This window comes from Cornus florida, unplaced genomic scaffold, assembly GCF_030987335.1.
Source record: "Cornus florida cultivar Cherokee Brave unplaced genomic scaffold, ASM3098733v1 CherokeeBrave_3.0.0_Hap2_Chr09, whole genome shotgun sequence".
Classification (NCBI taxonomy): domain Eukaryota; kingdom Viridiplantae; phylum Streptophyta; class Magnoliopsida; order Cornales; family Cornaceae; genus Cornus; species Cornus florida.
The window spans coordinates 22,837,947-22,858,795 of record NW_026775579.1 but is presented as its reverse complement, the minus strand read 5'-3'; the positions used below and the strand labels follow the sequence as shown (position 1 = coordinate 22,858,795).

The 20,849-nt window shown below is 33.2% G+C and overlaps 1 protein-coding gene across 1 annotated transcript; it reads right to left on the bottom strand.

The window, feature by feature from the left end:
* Positions 1-4,829: 4,829 nt before the first annotated feature.
* LOC132273595 (uncharacterized) lies at positions 4,830-20,266 on the bottom strand. Its single transcript, XM_059774576.1, has 5 exons — positions 19,798-20,266; positions 11,851-11,915; positions 11,585-11,760; positions 7,157-7,265; positions 4,830-5,429 (listed from the first exon to the last, which is right to left on the bottom strand). Exons 1-5 carry the CDS (start codon positions 20,072-20,074, stop codon positions 5,127-5,129), a joined length of 930 nt encoding a protein of 309 aa, XP_059630559.1. The 5' UTR covers positions 20,075-20,266; the 3' UTR covers positions 4,830-5,126.
* Between the last annotated feature and the right edge of the window lie 583 nt (positions 20,267-20,849).

Sequence of the window (20,849 nt, the reverse complement as noted above, 5' to 3'; positions counted from 1 at the left end):
TAACTAACTCATCCTCAATTTAGAAAGGTGATATATTTAAAACCGTTTCGTCTTCAAAGTGAATATAATTGGATCTCTCTGCTTCTTAAATGCTGCCGAGCGAAGAACAGTACAGTCGTGAAAAGTAGAGTTCGCCTGGAATAATAATTTGTTTATAAACAAATTCAAATTACGGTACAAGTTGGGCTGGCTCAATCTGAAACCAGCCCGTGAATTTCGGCTGGGCTTTTTAGCAACTGAATTCGCGTTGGACTCGGGCTGAAAATTTCCAGGTCGAGCCTTATTTTGGGTTGAGTTCAGTTTGGGCTCCAGCCCAACCCGAAACCAGTAATAAATATTATACAATTTTTGTAATTTTTTAAAAAGTATATATTAAATCTGATGCCTTTATTTATTTATCTTTGATCATATGTTAATATTATTATTTCCAGTACTAAATGCTTTTTATTTTTATTTTTAATCAAGGAAGTTATATATAGTAATATATATTGTTATATATCTATATATGTCTATATTATTATTAAAAGGATAAAGGGTTTTAGTACAATATAGACAAATCTAATTAAAGAAGGAAAGATATATAAAAAAGGAAATTATACAAAATTATTTTTATATTTAGTTTTTTTTATAATTGTCTAAGTTACCCGAATTTTTTTTTTTTTTTCTAATTTACCAATAAATTCACTTATATATTTACTTTGTTAATTCAATTGCTTTTTTGCTCTTTACACTAATTACCTTAATTTAAATAAGTAATTGTTTTTTAATTTTTTAATTGTCTAAGTTACCAATTAGTTTTATTGCTTATTTTTTAATTGTTTAATTGTCTAAGTTACCCGAAAAAAAAATGTCTAAGTTACCAATTAATTCACTTATATGTTTCCTTTTATATAATTAAATATTATATATTAAAATGTTTCCTTTTCTAATTAGATTTTTTTTTTTTCTAATTAGGTAATCTGTGATAGAGTTTTATAGAACTTTAAGATTTAAAAATATATTAAACTGTTATATATTTTTATATATTTCATTTATATATTTATATTTAGTTTTTTTTTATAATTGTCTAAGTTACCCAAAAAATAAATTTGTCTAATTTACAAATAAATTCACTTATATGTTTCCTTTGTGAATTCGATTGCTTTTTAATAATAGTAGGTAATTGCTCTTTACATTATTTACCTTAATTTAAGTAGGTAATTGCTTTTTTTTAATTTTTTAATTGACTAAGTCACTAATTAGTTTTATTGTTTATTTTTTGATTGTTTAATTGTCTAAGTTATCGGAATATATATATATATATATATATATATATATATATATATATATTTGTCTAAGTTACTAATAAATTCACTTATATGTTTCCTTTGTAAATACAATTACTTTTTAATAATAATAGGTAATTACTCTTTATATTATTTACCTTTTGTTTACCTGATAAATTTAATCAATTCCTTTTACAATTCAATTGCTATTTTATTGTTTTGATATGCCATATATATAAGTTATTTCTTCCTTCTCTCCACTAATCGACATCTGAATTATTATTATTATTATTATTATTTTTCTCTAAGTTACTAATTAGATATATTGCTTATTTTTATAATTGCTCTTTACATTATTTTTATAAATAATTAATTCACTTATATGTTTCTTTTGTGAATGCAATTGCTTTTTAATAATAAATTTACCTTTTGTTTACCTACTAAATTTAACTAATATATTTTTATATAGAATACTATGTACAGGAAAAAAATTGAAAAAAAAAAAATTTACGCTAAAAAAAACACTATAATATGAAAAAAAAAAAAAAAAAAAAAAAACCCTACATATATATATATATTCATCACGTGCATTACACATGCCTTTTCTTAATATATATAGATACGTATTGGGTTCGTATGTAACATTATTGAGTTATGTTTTGGCTCTTTTGTGGTTGTGTTTTTTAATTGTTAATCTCAATAAAAATTTGAAATATTGATGCAAGTTTAAATTTATACGGTAATAGGTTAATTGATTCAAAAAGTGGTTTTTTTTTTTTTTTTTTTTTTTTTTTTTTTTTTTTTTTTTTTTCATGGTATTTGGTTAGAAAAATAACTATTCTAAGTTTTGTGCTATTTTCCAAGTTAATTTTTTTATTTTTTTGGGATCAATTTTGTTACTAGTTTAACATATTTATTTTTGTGAACCAGATATATATAGTTGAGAAGGTTGTGATAAATAAAATTTGGTTTAATGATATGCTATTATTACTTTGATAGTTGGATGACACACACACATAAGTTGTACAGTGACTTTTCTCAAAATATATATCTATATATATATAATTGTAAAATTAATGTAAGAACAATTATTTTTTTTTATTTTTTTATTTTTTTTTTTTGGGTATTTAACTATCAAAGTAACTTAAATAATTTATGTCTAAAAATATTTGAGTCGGGTTCACTTACCCATTTAACATATAACCTGGTTATAACCTATTATAAATGGGTTGATAATGGGTTTTGACTCATTGCTGACTTGTCCATTTATGATTAATTCAAAATTCGTCCAAACCCATTCTATTGTCACTCCTAATTAACAGAATCAAAACTTAAATCACTACCTGCCGGCCCGAGTTGGTTTGATGTCGGGTTGGGCCTGCCCAACACCGCTAATTTCAATCTCTCTGTTCACAATTCACTTATTTATGAGGGAAAAAAATACGTATTCTCTTTACATGGGATGTTAAAAAATAACGGGGTCCACTGAAGTTTTGTACAATGAGCCTCGTCTTGATTCTTCACGTCAAATTTCTTGTATCTACAACGTAATTGTTGAGGTAAAAAAAATGTAACTGCTGCCTTCTTGTACCTGTTTGTGGATTTGGATATTTGAATTAAAATTTACAGTTTTAGTAAAAAATGGCATCCTAAACCTCCATTACCTTAAGAAAAAAAGTTTCCCGCTCACTGTGAAAATGAACAATTGTTTTCTTGTTCGGTCTCTTGATTCAACACGTAGGTATGATTGATATGAATTTGAGTCTTGAAATTACCTATTCTAAGACTCATGTTGGCCAATTGGCCAATACAAGGGTTTTTTTTTTCGGTGACATATGAAGTCATGGATGAGGAGAAGGCATGCACGTGTACAGAGATATATATAGGTTATGACCCACTCAAAAAACTTATTGGTCACGACGGAAGTTTATGGATGAAGAGATTCATTATAATCGTGTAAAGATATTACAAATCGTAACCCTCTCTATTTATTATACTTGCATTCTCGTGAGATTGTCCTTATGAATCCACTTATATCTTTCCACAATAACTTAAATGTCTATTGATATAAATTTGAGTCTTGAAATTACCTCTCTGCAAAAACGGATTTAAGAGTAAACTTTAGCTCACCTCATTGACAATTCCTATCTTTCTGAGACTCCAACCAGCCAAGGTTTCTGTATAAGTTTTATTCTTATTTTTTTTTGGGACATGTGAAGCCCAGATAAGAAGGCATGCATGTGTACATATAGATATATATATATATATATATAGGTTATGGCCCACTCAAGAAATTGAATTATGGGTAGTTCACACCATAATCTGACATGAAATTTGTCAGGTACAACAAAAGTCTACAGAGGAGGAGATTCATTATAATACAAATTCATAACGCTCTCCCAACCCATCAGAATTGGTTAAGAAAGTAGGCAAAGGAATCTCCGACAGTTTCTCATTCACCATATCAAAAGCAACAATCTTTGATTGCCCGTCTTGCAACTTGTGTGGCTGGTTTGGACATTGCGCAACTCATTTACGTCCACGTTCATATTTTAAAAATAACTTTTATTATTTGAGATACTTGGCTAACGCATCTTTAACATTTGATCGATATATTTTGAATACTCAACCAACACATCTTACACTATTTGTCTTATATAAACAAGAATACACCCAGAATTGAGATCTCTCTCTGCTTACATGTCGAGCGAAGATTTGTTCTGTAGTAGACCTATTCACCCAGAATTTACAAATTACACAAGTAATTGATTTCAAATAATTTTTTTTTTTTTTTAATACAATGGGAATGTTATTCTCTAAAGATTCAATCCTGCTCCAATTTGATCACTTCAGGCATTACAGTGTTATCATTGTTTAGATTACTCTCAGGTCAGAGGATGCAATAGCAAAAATGATACCACAATGCAACAACAGTGTCAATAAAAGTTCGGTAGAAGAGAAATGGAGTTCTAAATAACCATTTGAAATTCTTAAAAGATTATCAATATTTTAAGTGTTAGAAGTTAGATTAGTATGCCGAGAGTCAAGCCTACACTTCAAAGTCCACCGGAGGCGGCTATTGAGAATATCAAGATTGAGTATATTTTCTAATTTTTATTTTATTTTTTTAAAGTAGAGAATTAATGCTGATTATATATGTGTGATATATATATATATATTGTAAACGAAATACAATCCTTGGATTCACATAATCTCAGTCTGCGGTGTAGAGACGCTGAGGCCGACACCTAGTACTGACCGTGATTACTGGACTTTATGAAACTATCCTTACAAAGATTTATGAAGGCAAAACGGAACAAGTTATAAGAGAATGAAGATAGGCAGAAACAAAAATTGGAGTATATCATATTTACAATTCTCACAACAGCACTTAAAATTCATCTTGCTAGTAAAACCAGTTGAGAACTGGTTTTACCAAGAAAACTGGAACTATATCTGCATGAACATGAAATATTAAATCAAAGTTATGTGAACCTCGCGCATAATCATGTGCTCGGTGGTGGATTATGGAGTGCTCTAAGACACACACACAAAAACACCTCGCGAGTGGTAAAAACTGCTTTGTTTATTTCAGCTGTAAATTCTCATAAACATCAGAAACCTTTACATCATTTTTCCCACTCTTCTCTCCTCTTTCTTTGCCTAAACAAAAAATTCATACATGGCAAGTACAAAATTTATTGAAGTCTACGATTGTCATCATTTAGGAACTTAAAAGGGAACACAAACATGCCATGAAGATATATGTATTTATTTTTTGGTTTTTTAACTATAGTGATATGTCTATCTAGGCATTTTAACAGTGAAAACTATAATGGTTTTGTACAAAACCACACAGATTTAAATTTCAGAATACAGTCTGACTAAACGTAAGGAGTCGAAAGGTGTGTTCAACCTCCACTCCCTTTGTTTTTTGCTAAGAGGTCTTCCTTTCCCTGCTTTTTCTCTATTAATCCTAACATTTGCCAAACCCCATGTGCAACAATGTGTTCTAAGATCAAAAGAAATGATTCTGAAAACACCATCACTTTCAGTGGATGAACCAGTGCCATCTAATACATATTTAACATACATAGGCCGATCCTTGAACCGATCAAGCTCTTGTGGAATCTGAACAACCCTTTCGACGCCAGGTGAAGACACCTGAAAGGAAACACACTTGTTTCAGATGTAATAGGTAAACAAAAGAACAGTAGGAAGAATTTGAACCCAGTGTTCGGAATTCATGTTTCATGCAGCAGTTACCACAAAATGCTGCTAACCTAACAAGTGAAAAAGCTTCGATCAATTAAGCAATCACTAACTATAGGCTTAAACCCCATACAAAATGTTTTGGCCTACAATCAACACATAAAGATCATATACATTATTGTAGATTTGTGCTAACCTGATAAGTGAAACGGTTTTAGACCACAATTGAGCCATCCCTAACCATACCCATAAACCCTGTACACAATGCTCTAGCCTACAATCTTTGTATAGGGCCCACATATACATTTGGGATGTCAAAGTCTGCATTTCAAAAGAGTAGCGTGGTCTGTCTGCACTTGGCTGGTAAAAATAAGGGTTAATTACAACGACACCCCCTGAGGTTTACCATATTGACAGTTATATATAACTTGGCCCTTTTTTGAACGAAAACACCCCCTAAATTTGATAAAGTTAGCAAAGACACCCCAATGGTCGTGAATTGACATTATTGTCCTTTAACACATTCAATTACCAATTTACCAAATACAATTATTTTTTATTGACCAAAATACCCTAGAAACTATACTCATACCAGTTCACACCCACCACCACCATTTCACAGCCCTACCATAGCCGCCGCCACTAGAGCATCTGAAGATAATCTTCAGATGAAGAAAACATTGCAATCAATCCGCTTCATTCGTACTAGAACTCAGAGCATCTAAACCTAGATTAACTCAAAAAGCTTATAAATGTGACCACTATCAAAAAATTGAACAGGAAAAAAGCTCTGAAATTACTGAGAAGTGAATCATCAATTGCGAATTAAGCTTGGAATAAAATATAACAAACCAATTTGAAAGGATCCATCCAATTTACCATAGTTCGAAAGAATCAAATTCACAGGAAATCTGGCAGGGACGCATATGTTGGAAACCTAGAAACCCTTGAATTAGAGAGATTTGATTTAACGAATTAGAATGAAAGGAAAAGGAAATAAATTTGAACGATTTGGAAGGAAAAAATTAAAAAAGGAAAAGAGAAAGGAGAAGAGTTCACTAAGATCAAGAGGCAGCGGCTGGCAACGGAAAAAATTAAATTTGAACGATTTGGAACGATTTAGCGTCGATGCAATGGCAGCGGCTGTGGTTGTTGGGGAGAGGCGGCAGCGGATCAAGAGGCAGCGGCGACAATGGCGGATCAAGACGCAAAGGAGACGACGGATCAAGATGGTGACGATGGCGGATCTGGATGGGTGGTGGCGGATCTGGATTAAGGATGCTTTGAGATTGGTTATATGTATATATATATTTATATATGAGATGTATATATATATATATATATATATGATGGTACTGATGTAATAGTGAATATATATAAGGGTAAATTTGACTTTTCATGAGTTATGATATTTTACCATAAAAATAATTAAACATTGAAGGGCAATTTCGTCTTTTCAAATGTTTTAAGGGCTTGTTTGGATTAGAAATTCTCTTAGGGGGTGTCTTTGTTTAAAAAAGGGCTAAGTTGTATATGACTATAAATATGGCAAATCTCAGGGGGTGTCGTTGTAATTAACCCTAAAAATAAAGGGACCTCTCTCCAAGACAACAAGCAATTGCTTTAGGGAAACAACAAGGAAAATCAGAGACAATGATATATTTAAATTAAAGGACTACCTCCAAAGCTATGTTCTCAGGAAAAGATCCGGCAAGCTCGGCTTCATCTAGCCTTGCTCCGTAGGCCGACGAGAAAGCTTCAATATCAGTCATACCGGGGGAACCAGACCTGAAAAATATAATTGCAGATCAAAGCTGTCTTAGAGGTTCCTCTTTTTAGGTGCAAAACTAGACACAACATGTGTTAAAATGCAGAAACACTTGATAATCGAAGACCAAACACAAAAACTAAAAACACAAAAAATTAAATAAGAAAAAGAAAAAAGATCTCTGTGATTTCAGATTATGAAAATAATCAACCACAATATTGGCTCAAGTGGGTAAGTCATTTGGCCCTGATGCCTCATGGAGCATCAGGTCTAAGGTTCGACTCCTCTTGTGTGCAAACAATTCCTTGGAGGGGGGGTGTGTTAGTATCAACTATCAACTAGGAAAAAAAAAAAAAAAAAGATGATGAAATAATCACACCATTATGACAAGTGCTATTGCATGGAACAATCATAAAGCTTACCAAATGGGGCAATAGCCCAGCTGGTACAAACTTGGCCCCCCAAAGGAGAGGTTAGGGGTTCGAGTCTTAGTGAAGGCATATGTGTGTGAATTCGCTTTACCATCCAAAAAAAAAAAAAAAAACAATCAAAAAGCCTTGCCTGTCAAGTGTGGAAACTCAGGAAATCAAGTCTAAGGGCGAGCACTTTACGTAAATATAGCTGGAGATTGGGTTTGTATTTATTTTTTTTCCCTAATTGGTACTCACATACACATGCCTCCATCGAGGCTCGAACCCCTAATCTCTCTTTGAGAAGTAGGGGCTTGGTACCGCTAGGCCACTGGCCTGTTAGTGATTGGGTTTGTACTTAGCATTCTATATTTATAACATAATACTTGACAATAGCTTTTTAATCAACCATCAACAACATTATCACAAAAGAATTTAAAAGAATAACACAAAAGATGTTGACTTCTATGACATATTCAACAATACCTTTTCCCCAATTATCTAGGCTGATAACATCAATCATGTTTTGTCATTTTGCTCTAATGCCATGACGTCAATCAAACCACATGCTATCACACGGCTTTTTAAAATTTTAATTCATATTAGCTGTGGTCATAGTGCCATACCATGCTCCTACAATTACCCTCAATGTGTATTACATCACTTTTCCTCGTACACAATTATTGATCTTAGTTGCAAATAGCAAACTCATTTTAATCGATTGCCGTATCCTATTTCCAGTATGAGCCAATGTGTACTACATCAGATAGGTTCACTGTTATTTGTCCTTTCTTACCTTACCATACATATATCTTACATCTCAATATTCGTATTTTGGCAACACTCATTTTATGAATATGTTATTTATCAAACACCCAACATTCTGCCCTATAGAGGTATACATCGATCACACAAAATGCCAGAAGAACTGCTTCATCCAACCCACTACTTAAATTCTATGGTTATCATATCCAATTTCTCCCTAATTGTGGACAATGAAACTAGGAAACGAAATATCTTTTTCAATTCTTTTTTTGGTTGGTATCAGTTGGATTTCTAAGAGATAATATTTCAAAGTGGAGATTTAAAAGGGAAACAGTTCGCATGGATCTCTAGAATTTGGCAAAGGCTTTCTCTCTAACATTTCCATCCCATAAAATCCAAGTTTACAAAAATATGCGTTGACCATTTCTATTAAAGCTTCTGTTGTATAACTTGTATCTCAAAGGATTTAGATAGTAAGGTAAAATTTAATTAAAAAAAAACCACCTTGTGAGTTACAGTTTGGATTTACAATGAACGTCCATGGAAGATTTCTTATGCATTTGCTTACTATTCTGCAATGCCCAAATGAGAAATGATTGGCAAGGTTCAAGAAATAACATAGAATTAAGGAAAAGGAAATAATAAAAGAGTTTAAAGAACATACATAAATAGATGAAAAGAATCTTCTTCAAAGGTAATTTTAGAAGACAAAACATTGTCTACTTTGGAATATATATGATGTAGGACAAGTGCGTAGCACACTCTCCTACTGGTCTATGAGACCACAATTAATGTATAGAAGCACCAAACAGAGGCTTTTGAGGGATAATTATAAATTTATTATCGAGTTTTTATTGCTAAAGCTTGCTAGAAATATTAGTTTTTAGGGTTTAGTAATTACACAAGGAAAGTAGGTAGTCTAAAGCTATTCTTGGTGCTGCAAACCGTTAACTACAAACAGTAATTTTGCTGATTAGGCTCTTCAACTTTCCCAGTCATTTCAATAATTAATTGGAGGTTTTCCAAACCTTGACTTCACGTTTTTAGTCCATTAATTTTTTGCATATACACAATATTGACATGCTACATTGTTTCAAATTTACAAGTTACTCAAATAATTATCATCTCCCACAAAGTGTATATCTACTGTTGTTCTAACCAACTTTATATCTCTTATAACACCAAACCCATCACATGTTTCACCTTGGCTTAGCAAACATCAGTCGCTAATCATTCATTTCACTGCACCAATCAAAATACTCCTTAATAGACGGGAACCAAAGGAGACTGTTGCAAATGTGCATAGACTCCATACTACCACAATCCAAGTTCTAGACCAATTCAATGACGTGTCTACTCCAATTGCTCTTACAATTGAGTTTGTCATTTCAGAAATTCATTAGTATAATTGGAAAACTAAATAAATAAATTTTCATTATATTCCTAAGTATCTCAAACAAAGAGGAAATGTTGTATCAACTTAAAACTTTTGATACCAAACCGTGTATGCAATTAAGGAGCTCATGAATTCTGATATATTAACATTTCAAAACTCTTAAGGAAGAATTTTCTCCAATAGAGGAGTGTGCATCTATTATAGACTCAAGAAATAGCAAGCCCAAAGAAGATAATGATCTCAAAAATTGGTTAAATTTTAAAGTGAGACCCATGTAAGACCTTGTGTAGCTAATTTTTAATTTTAGTCAACTCTCTCTCTCTCTCATTATATTTTTTTTTCCCTAGTTGGTACTCACTCCCCCCCTCCCTGTCTCTTCTCAAGGAATTGTTTGCACCCAAGAGGATTCGAACCTCTCTCATTATATTTATATTTTTATTAATTTTTAAGAGTCAAATTTACCATTTTAATAATTTATAGATTTGCTGAACATAAGTTGTAGTAGGATATATACTTATCAAAAAAAAAAAGGTTGTAGTAGGATATAGATTATGATATGGGGTATTTATGAATGATTATTAATACGTAAAGTTTGAGTTTCAAAATATGACATCCAGGTAAGAATTCCCAAAAGTGTACATTTATATGTGTGTGTATGTAGCTATCTATGCTTTCGATTCAATAGATATCAGTTAAGGGATTAAAGACTAAGAAAAGGGCAAGTTATATGCATACTGCGCAAAAAGACTCCTCTTTTAGAGTCAACTTCAATATGCAGGATGACTAGAAAACCAAAAAAATTCAAGCTCTTTCAGAATTGTGTGATGCAATTCTGGCCCTAAGTGGATGGATAATATAATCTGAATATGATGCATACCTTCTACTTTCTTTCTTCTTTTCTGCAACTCTATATACTTTTACATACACAAATCAGATCTTGTTAATTACTCAACCCTAAAACACCTCTTTCATAAGCTCAACCATTGTCTCTCTGAAATCATTCAAATTAGCACACAAAACAACATATAAGCATAGTTATTGTTCTTGGATTACTCAATGCAGCACAGGGACTTTACTTATCAAAAAACAAAAAAAATGCATCACAGGGACTTTCTATAAATTTCCAATCTAAAACCCTATATTTGCAACCTTTAATTTTTTCCTAACATATCGGCTCCTCCCTAATATGTAATACTCTTGAAAATGTTCTTGTCTAATAACTCCAACGGCCTTCTCCTTGGACTTTCAGCAGCCAAGTACTTCTAAACCTCACCAATCCCAATGCCTTGTCACCTATACAACCCAAAAGCCTTTTTTCTCCCTTACCAGAACGCCAAATCTATAAGTATTCCATAACATAAAGCCACCACAAAATCCATTGTAGAAGATTCTATTAATAGTTTGAAGTTATGCCATTGTCAGTCCCATAATCAATCGGATAGTCGGAGCTTGTAGGAGAGTTCTGAAGTTCGGCCCATAATCAATCCCATAATCAATCAGATTACCAGAGATAGGAGGAGAATTTTACTTTGTACTCGTCCTACATCAATACAGTTCCCTCATAAAGTCATCCAACTTCATTCAAACCCAACAAATCCAACCTTCCATCCTTTCTTCAGATATGTGATTAGCTATTTGGGCAGGTAGGTAAATAATAATTAGAAGTTCTGTTTTGTTAGAAAGAGAATTTGGGGAGAAAATGCCATATATGTTGCTCAATGACAGAATTATCCAATATCACTTCTCTTCAATAGTGTCAGATGCTTACTTATTTGAAAGCTTCTCAATGCGTACTTGAATGATGGAATTTGCTAATGTCTTGAAGGCATATATTTTCAATTCACCATCAAATGATAGAGCGACCTCTTCAGCTATTGCTAATGCTTCTTTATCCCATGATGTCCCAGCAAGTGAGATTCCGCCTCCCCCACCTCCATCTCCGGCCTTCAAACAGGAGGAAAAGATTGTTATGCAAAATGTCAACTTCAATCATTTACTAATAATGATTAAGAAAACTCTCTGCACAGAACTTACATAGAGTTCAGCATCTTCAGCCAAATACTCATCCTCAAAATAATCATCGCCCTCCACTGATTCCTCTATGCAGATAAAAAAAAATCCATTTAGACATGATATCTTGATTTTCACACACATATAGATACACATGCTAATTTTTAATATGCATTATGCAATAAAAAGGAAAAATTAGAGTCAATTCACTACTCGAATTTTGTCAATTCCGCTCAAATGCCAGCCAAAAACAAAATTACATGGGCAAAAACATGTTGTATATCACTAAACAGAATGCATATAATAACTGAAATAGTCCAAATAAACCACAAAAGATGTGATCTATTTACATTGTATTAGTTCCAATTCTCCACGGATATTAAGTCATCTTACTAAATCTGTCAAAAAGACATGGTCAATGGTCTTTTAAAGAATGCACCAAAGCTGTTGTAGCACACTACAAAAGCATTGGCATGACATCTAAAGGGAGGGACGGGTTTAAGATTGAACCTGACTGCAGACAATAAAAAAAGTAATCCTTTAATAGAACACAACAGAATCTTTTAGAGAGCTCGTGATAAACTACTCTCATCAAGAATATAGACATATTACAATAAATTGTTGCTTTTCAAATGATAAATTGTAAGCACATGAAAAAAGTAAATAAGCAAGAAACGTAAGGACAAGCAGTGAATGGATAATAAATGATTATTTCTTTAGAATGTTGCATCCCAATTTCAAAGTTCAGTTATAAATTTTTATCATAATAATATTGTACAATGTAGAAAGTTTTCAAAACGCTCTAAAGGGCTAGCCCAGTGCACAAGGTTCCCGCCACTGCAGGGTCTGGGGAGAGTTTGATGTACGCATCCTTACCTCCATATGCAGAGAGGTTATTTCCTGTTTCGAACACGTGACCTCTAGGTTACAATTAGGGCTGCAACTTGGGCGGGCTAACCCAGCCCAGCCCAACCCCAACCCAAAAATTTTGAAATTTGGGCTTAAAATTCACAAATCGGGCTCATGTTCGGGTTGGGTTTTGTCAAAACCCAGACATGTTCGGGTTGGGCTCGGGCTCAACCCGAACCCAACCCAAAACTCGAAATAAAAAAATATATACATATTTTTTTATTTTTTTTTCTTCTTTCTCTCTCCTCTCTCTTCTTTCTCTTTCTCTCTCTGCCGCCGCCATCCATCGCCCTCAGCCGCTGATCCACCGCCGCCTCCGTCACTTCCAAAAATTAAAACAAAACCCATACAAACAAGTTAGCAGTTGTAGAGAGAGAGAGGGGGGCAAGCTTGAGAGTTGAGAGACAGTGGCTGAAGCTTGTGAACGGCGAACCCGAACTCGAACAACGGGAGATGGAAACTGAAAGATATTGGTTTTGATTTTTTGAACAATCAGAAATGATATGCCGATATGGGTTTTGAAATAGGTAATAGGTTTTGAACTTTTGATTCTTGCAGACAGATAGATAAACTGAAATATATGAACTTCTGATTCTTGTAGATTTTGCACACAAAGAGAGAGAGAGAGAGAGAGGGCAAGTTCAGACTTGAGAACGATAATAGAGATGGAGGCGATCTGAAATGATTTGGCTTAAAAAAATTTTTTTTAATAAAAATATAATTAAATATATATATATAAATTTCCGGGAGGAAAAAAATTTAAAAACTCAAACCGTCAACCCGACCTGACCCATCCGAAAAATACTCGGGCTGGATTTTGACCATAACCCATGTTGGGTACAATTCGGGCTGGCCCAACCCATCCAGATTCGGGTTGAGGTTGGGTTGGTACTGGGCTGGGTTGGGCCAGCCCAACTTGCAACCCTAGTTACAATGAAGCAACCTTATCGTTGCGTCAAGCTCGCCCTCTTTTTCAAAACGCTCTCTTCATGCTAAAATACAATCCATTCAGACTGTGTGTCACCGGAGAACTAAATTTCTTGATGTCATTGCAACCCTAACCCCTGAAAATGAACTAAAGCACTCGTCTTCCTAAGACACCTTACCTAAAAGAAGATTAAACAACTTCTTGAAATTTCAGTGCGAGCTATATTAAAAATAACTCTAGCCAGGTTTCCCACAAAAGCTCCCCTAAGTTGAGTAGTTATCAGATTCTCCAAATTAGATGAACAAGTATAAAAAAATGGGCTGAAAGAGATTTTTTATTAAATATCACAAACAATCCTGAAATTGTGCAGCAATGAGTAAAAGATTAAAAACGTACTCCATCAACAGAAGTTTCTTTGATTATTTAGACTACTTATGTTGTTTTTTTATGTGAAAAAATAAAAAATAAATAAATAAATAAATAAAAGACGGAATTTTCCAATTCTCATAAAGAATCTTGCAATCAACCTTGATGTATAACCTCTATAATCCATTCTAGAAGGTTGGGATCCCCCTCTCACCGTATGAGGGGAGTCCAAGCGTCGTTAACAATGGCTTCTAAAAGTAGAATTGTTCCTTACTAGCTAAGGTAGAAAGCTTAGAGCAAAAACTCTCACTGCATTACTTACTCTCATAATTCACTCGTTCTTTTTCACATCTTCTATAATCTGTTCTAGGATGGCTGGGATCCCCCTCTCTCACCATATGCAGGGAGCCCGAGTGTCATTAACAACAGCTTCTAAAACTAGAATTATTCCATATGGTGTAAAACTAAGAGCAAAAAGTCTCACTCCTTTCCTTACACTCGCAAGTCTCTCTCTTTTTCATGTCTTCCCTACTCTGTTCTAGGAGGAATCCCCTCTCTCAGCATATGAGGAAAGCCCGAGCTTCGTTAGCAAGGTCTTCTAAATGTAGAACTGTTCCTTACTAGCTATAATCATTGTCACATTACCACTTCTTATGGGTCAAACATTGGCTTTTATATTTAGAAATGAATATATAACAGCTTAAATCTAAGGATTTCATAATGTACTTGAAATAACATATACTAGCCATAATTTGTTAACTTAGTCAGACTCATATGCCACTGAAACTTTTTGTATCCCTCTATAGCCTTGTAAAATTGAAATGCTTCATGATTCGGTAAACAAGCACATAAGACAACATACAGAGTTGGCTGCAACCTACCTAGCTATATTATTCAATATTGATCATTTACATTAAAGTCAATATCCAAGTAAAGTTTTGATCATGCAAATCAATTCGAACAATCATAGCTGACATGAGAAAGGGGTTGTAAAAGGATATCTTTGTCTCAAGGAAACAAGCCCTCTTAAGGAACAACAAAAAACATCTATAAAATATCTATTAATTCTCGCTATATTGCTCATGTGAAGCACAATAGTTTCTGTATTAAAGAATTGAAATTATAAAGGTTGCCACGGGAAATCACAGACATGTCTATCTTAAGACAGACACAATCACGCCTAAAAAAAGTTGAATCTTCAACTTTCCCATCTTCAGGTACAAAGTTGTAAAATTTTGTTTATAGCAACATCCAGAATAAATAGTTATTGACGTGATGACAATCATTTTGTTAACATTTTGTGTACTATTGATATGATCGATGGTGAATGGAACTACAGAAGATGACATATGAAGAAGAAAATCATGATAACATGGGGCCAAAAAAGCCATGCCCTGTAACTTCAAAAATATGGTAAATTTTTATTTTATTATATTTATCCTCATTGAAAGAAAAAAATAAAAATAAAAAATCAGCTGAAATGATTCCAAACACATTCCTAAGCAAATAGTCAAATCTGACCATTTTGAAATTTAAATATTAAGAACTTAAAATCACATGTCCAATTAGGGTCTAACCAACACCAAACGAAACTAGAGTCGAAATATTATACAAGAAAATTATTTAGGGGTCTACATCCTTATTGTATTTCGTTATGTGGGTCAATGAAAACTGTGATAATAATCTGTCTTCTTTGGTTCTGTTTGAACCAGTGATGTACAGACCTAACTAAAATTCCATACATCAGATGAGAAATTTTTTATCTGAAACTAGACTAACAAAACTTATGATTTGTTAAATCCCATGAATTTTAGAGACCTATAAAAATTTAAGCTTTATTTTGTTATTCAGTACTATTGCAGCAAGAAAATTTTCTACAGCACAGACAACCCATCTTCGAAGATTCATTAAAAATTAATTTTTAGTGTTTCCTCAAGAGATAAGCACCAAATCATTCACAAAAGACTAAAGTGTCACATAAGATTTTACAGAAAACACAGTTCAATCAATAATGTTTTATAAAAATTGAGAAACTGCCATCATGGAGAAAAAATATCCTGAACACAAAGGGCAATTTTAAAAAATTTAGTTTAATAATTTCATGTGTTCCATGACCAGCATAATTTTTTTTACTAGCAGAATAATCTACGTATTCAGACTTCCAAGTGGAAGCATGCCAAATATCACATCCGGATTCAAAATAAATTCTGAAATCAATCAAGTTTGACAGAAAGCACCACAATAACACCTTTGAACAACTCAAGCTTTAAACAGGTTTATAAAAGAGAGAAGAGATCTACTTATCGAGAGAGAGAGAGAGAGAGAATTCTAAAGCACATGAAAATTAAATGTCAACACTAAAATGCAGGAAGAAAATCTTCATGAAAACTCTGGGATATCTTCTATCTCATAAGCATTGTTTGAATCTGCAAATGTTGTTAGGACTTAGGTATGAGCAAACAGCCCAATAGGAAAATAGCCTTTTCAAGCAATCAAGCAAATTTCAAACATGTAAAAGCCACAAGTTTCCATTGATTTGAGAGAATTGTTTAAATTGGATAAATGATTTTGTAAAATTCTTGATTTAAGCATGTTCTATGAGAAAAATATTTTTGTGCATTCATCATCTTAAACTCATTATCTTATTTGTTTTAAAATCCCTCAGGAACTATTTTGGGAATCACTTTTCCTACTGAGTTGTTGAGCTCACTCCTATAGATATTTTCGTGTTATGAGTGACACTGAACAGTTGGGTTTACTAGTTAGATAAGTGAACAGTTGGTTTACTAGTTAGATGCTTTCAGCAGTTATCCGCTCCGCACTTGGCTAACCGACGTTTACTATGGGCATGATGACTGATACACTAGAGGTGCATCCTTCCCAGTGCTCTCGTACTAGGGAAAGGTCCTCTCAATGCTCTAGTACCCACACTGGATATCAACAAAATTGTTCAAGATGTTCTGAACCCAGTTCATGTACCGCTTTAATGAGGGAACAGCTTTGGACTAGCGACGACAATAATAATGTGGCATGAAAAAAATAAACTTCTATTTGCGATTTGTCAATTGAAGGGTTGAAGTAGTGTTCTTTGCAAGTGGAAGTTGGTGAACTATGTACTCTTTCCGTCACAAACTTCTTGTCCATCTTTCTATTTTGGGATGTCCCAAAGCACGTCCCAATCCAAAAATGGATGTACTGTTTTTTATAACATTCCCAAACTATCCTCTTGACAATGATTTGATTAAACGAGTGCACTAATTACGGAGTACTCCTTTGTCTTTTAACAAGGATAGATTTATAAATTCAATCTTATCAATACAATAAAAAGTATATATTAAAGACACACTACCATGAGTCGGATTCCCAAACACCCCAAGAATTTTGTGACGGAGGGAGTAAACTCTTTTTTTTTTGGGATCTTCTAATTAAGTTACTCAAGTGATGGATCTTTTAAGTGTGGAGAGTGAGGAAGTGGAAATTATATAATAAAATTTTTGTCTATTTATTAGAGGACTGTTTGCAAAACTTTTGACTTTTCAAAGGTGTAATTTAAAATTTAATTATCACACTTTGAATTCTCAGTATGATTTGGGGTTGACAAAAAAAAAAATTAAGCATATTGTTGAGGAGGTATGAGAATGTACCAGTTGCATAGCAATTGCATATTTGAGGAAGTATAAAAGATCAATTTATCTATAGAATCAGTTTGCCTTAAAAATGAGGAAAAGATATTGAAGAAAAACACACAAAAATAAAATATATAAATAAATAAACAACCCCGAGTTAGTAAGGCTTAGAGGTATTATATTGCTCAACAAGGATATCCAACTTTTGCAACTTTTCCTAATCAACTCTTAAAACAATAATTTTATTTAAGAGAATAAGAAAATGACTATCATCACTTGTAGACCAAGAGATCCAGCATTCGGTCCAATTAAGATAATGAAATAAGAAAGAGCAACATGGAATGGTATTCTATGATAATATTACAAATAATGCACATTTTGTTATTCAATTTGATACACACACACACACACACCTATCAGCTGCAACTACTCTCTTGATTACGAATTTGTAGCATCAAAATTCAGAGTACCCAAGACAAATCCAGTGGGATACACATATCACCTAACTGCTTCTCCATTGGTTATTCTTTCTTCTGCCCAAAAATCTATTTGGTTGAATTCTCCTCTGATGAATTCCTCCACTATGAATATTCAATTACATATGACAGCATTGGGAAATTCTCTCTATCACAAGGAGTTTATCATTCTAAATGATTAGAGACTTGGATCATCTCGTAGAATGACTATAATAAACTCATATATATAGCCAATATAGGTACTTGTTATATTTTGGTAAGTTGAATCCTTGTAGAAATTGCCTTTGAGAGATTTTTCAAAAATAAACCTAGCAGAGTTCAATTGATCTAGGCATCAATCAACACCTACTGCCAAACTACTCGTTCGATCAACCAACCAGTAGTAGCATAATGGGTACAATAAAATGTTCTGAAAAAATTAGATCGATCCACCTATCAACCAAAGTCTACTGGAGAGCCCTTCGATCAATAGAACACATACTGTTCTTCAATAAAAACATAGTTTTAAAACCTCCTAAAAAATCATTACTTCTACCTTCCAAAAAAATCATTACTTTGAAAATCTATTTATCGAAAAAAAAAAATTAATCAAGTATTTTGAGTCTCACCAGGATCAAAACTAGATTGTCTAAGGACTTTCTAAGGTCATTTACTTGTGCCCTAGATATGTGATTGAGGATGCAGATTTCTCATTGTTTTCTTCGCAAATCTTGTCTGCATAGTCTTCAATGGTTGTATTCTTCATGACTCATGACACATGACACATTACAACCAAGGTTTGAGTAAGAAATTTCCAACCCATGACTCACATACCAAACATCCAGAGAAACTCATCACATTATCATATGGCTTCTACCATGCTTGTCTAACTCACAGTCCGTTTCAGCAAGATCATGGCTTTTGTGCCATTCTATGACCTATGTTGTGTAGGCAAATTAAATATCAGTAAAATTTTCAATACAAGACCAAGAGGTGAACAAACCAAAATCATCATTCTTATTAAGCCCCTACAAAGGTGATTATGATTTTGACACACAACCTGAACTTCAAGCCATATATTATGCCACAACATATTTAAACCCAAATCATAGAACACACTAAATAACACCACGCAGACACTTCTAGTAGTATAACCATAAATAGGCATTATATTAAACAAGGCCCAAACTTGTGGAGAGAAAAACCCAAACTTCAAAATTCCTAATGACAAAAAATAAGATTCACACCGGAGGAGTATAAGAGGCTAAGAGCCTGTTTGGAACTGAAAATCAAAAACTGTATAGAAACTTGTTTGATTGTTGTTTTCTAAAAATGAAATTTTAAAACTCCCAATTAAAAAAAAAAAAAAAGGCATGTTTTCAGAGAATTGTCTTTTATAATTTTTTTTTTTTTGTTTACTGACTTACTGAGAACCATTTTCAAAAAATTGAACCAAACAGGTTATAAGTTATTGATTCATTAGAAAATATTGGAGACCCAATTGACCTCACCTCACTAATACCACCATGAAAATAATACTATGAAATTGTATCACTCTAAAAACCTACTACTACTTTCTTTATGTTAAAAGTAGATTATAGAATTCAAAACTATCAAAGAACATAATTGAATAAAAAAATAAAACAGAACACAAAAAGAAAACAAGAATCAGATAGTGACTGATTACCGTCTCCAAAGTCATCAAGGAGAAGGCCGTCTTCATCGTCCACCGACACTTGTTCAACAATGTTTGGCTTCAAAACTGGTTCAGAAGGCGAATTTCTCTTGCTGGAATGAACAATACAGAAACCCTTAGGAGTATAGGGAAATGGGTACCACCAAACGGGGCATGAGAACTTATGGGTCAGGCGAGAAAGTATGAAAAAGCTACCATCAGCCACACCAGTCGGTGAAAGTAAGAATCCACAGCCGTTACTGATGTTCCAACTTGTACTTAAATCCATTTCCTTGGCCTATTGGGTCTCTCTCTTCCACAACTCTCTCGGAGACTATCAAAGAAACCAGTAAGTAGATAAATTAGTTGTTCGCCAAAATTCCAAAATACAAAGATCCTCTGGTTGGATAAATTAGTTGGGCTTTTTCCGAACCCGAACCATTCTGTACAATTTGGGGGTTTTTTTCTTCTTTTTCTCAAAAGTAAAAAGCCAAAAAAAAAAAAAAAAAAAAAAAAAAAAACAAACACACTATATTGTAACGGCCAGTTGTTTTGAGCAGACTGAAAAGCATAACTCCAATCCAATGCCACATGGGTTGTTATTTTAAAAATATAACAGGTGGGTATAAAATAGGCCCTTCAATGCCATGTCAACTGGACTATCAATTTTTACCTTTATGAATTCTTATGCCAATTGTAACGTAAGCACTAACAATTGCTATTTCTCTCTCCCTCCTACACCATACTCTCTCCTCAAATCATAGACAACTCGCCTACACCTTAGCCACTCTTCGCTTTGAAACTCTAGAAAGAAGCAACCGTTATGAAATATATATATATATATATATATACTTTTTGATTTAAAAATTTTCAATTTCATTCTAAAATCCGGCATGGGCTCTCTATTTGCGATCCAATTTCCATCTTTTGGATTCAGAATACTCCTCTCCTGGGTAACAATTACCACTCTCTCAATGCATATGTTTTGTGTTAAATTGATTTTCATGTATGTATACACTACAACAAAAATAATTATCGGCGTTCTTGTAAGAGTGCTGGTATAT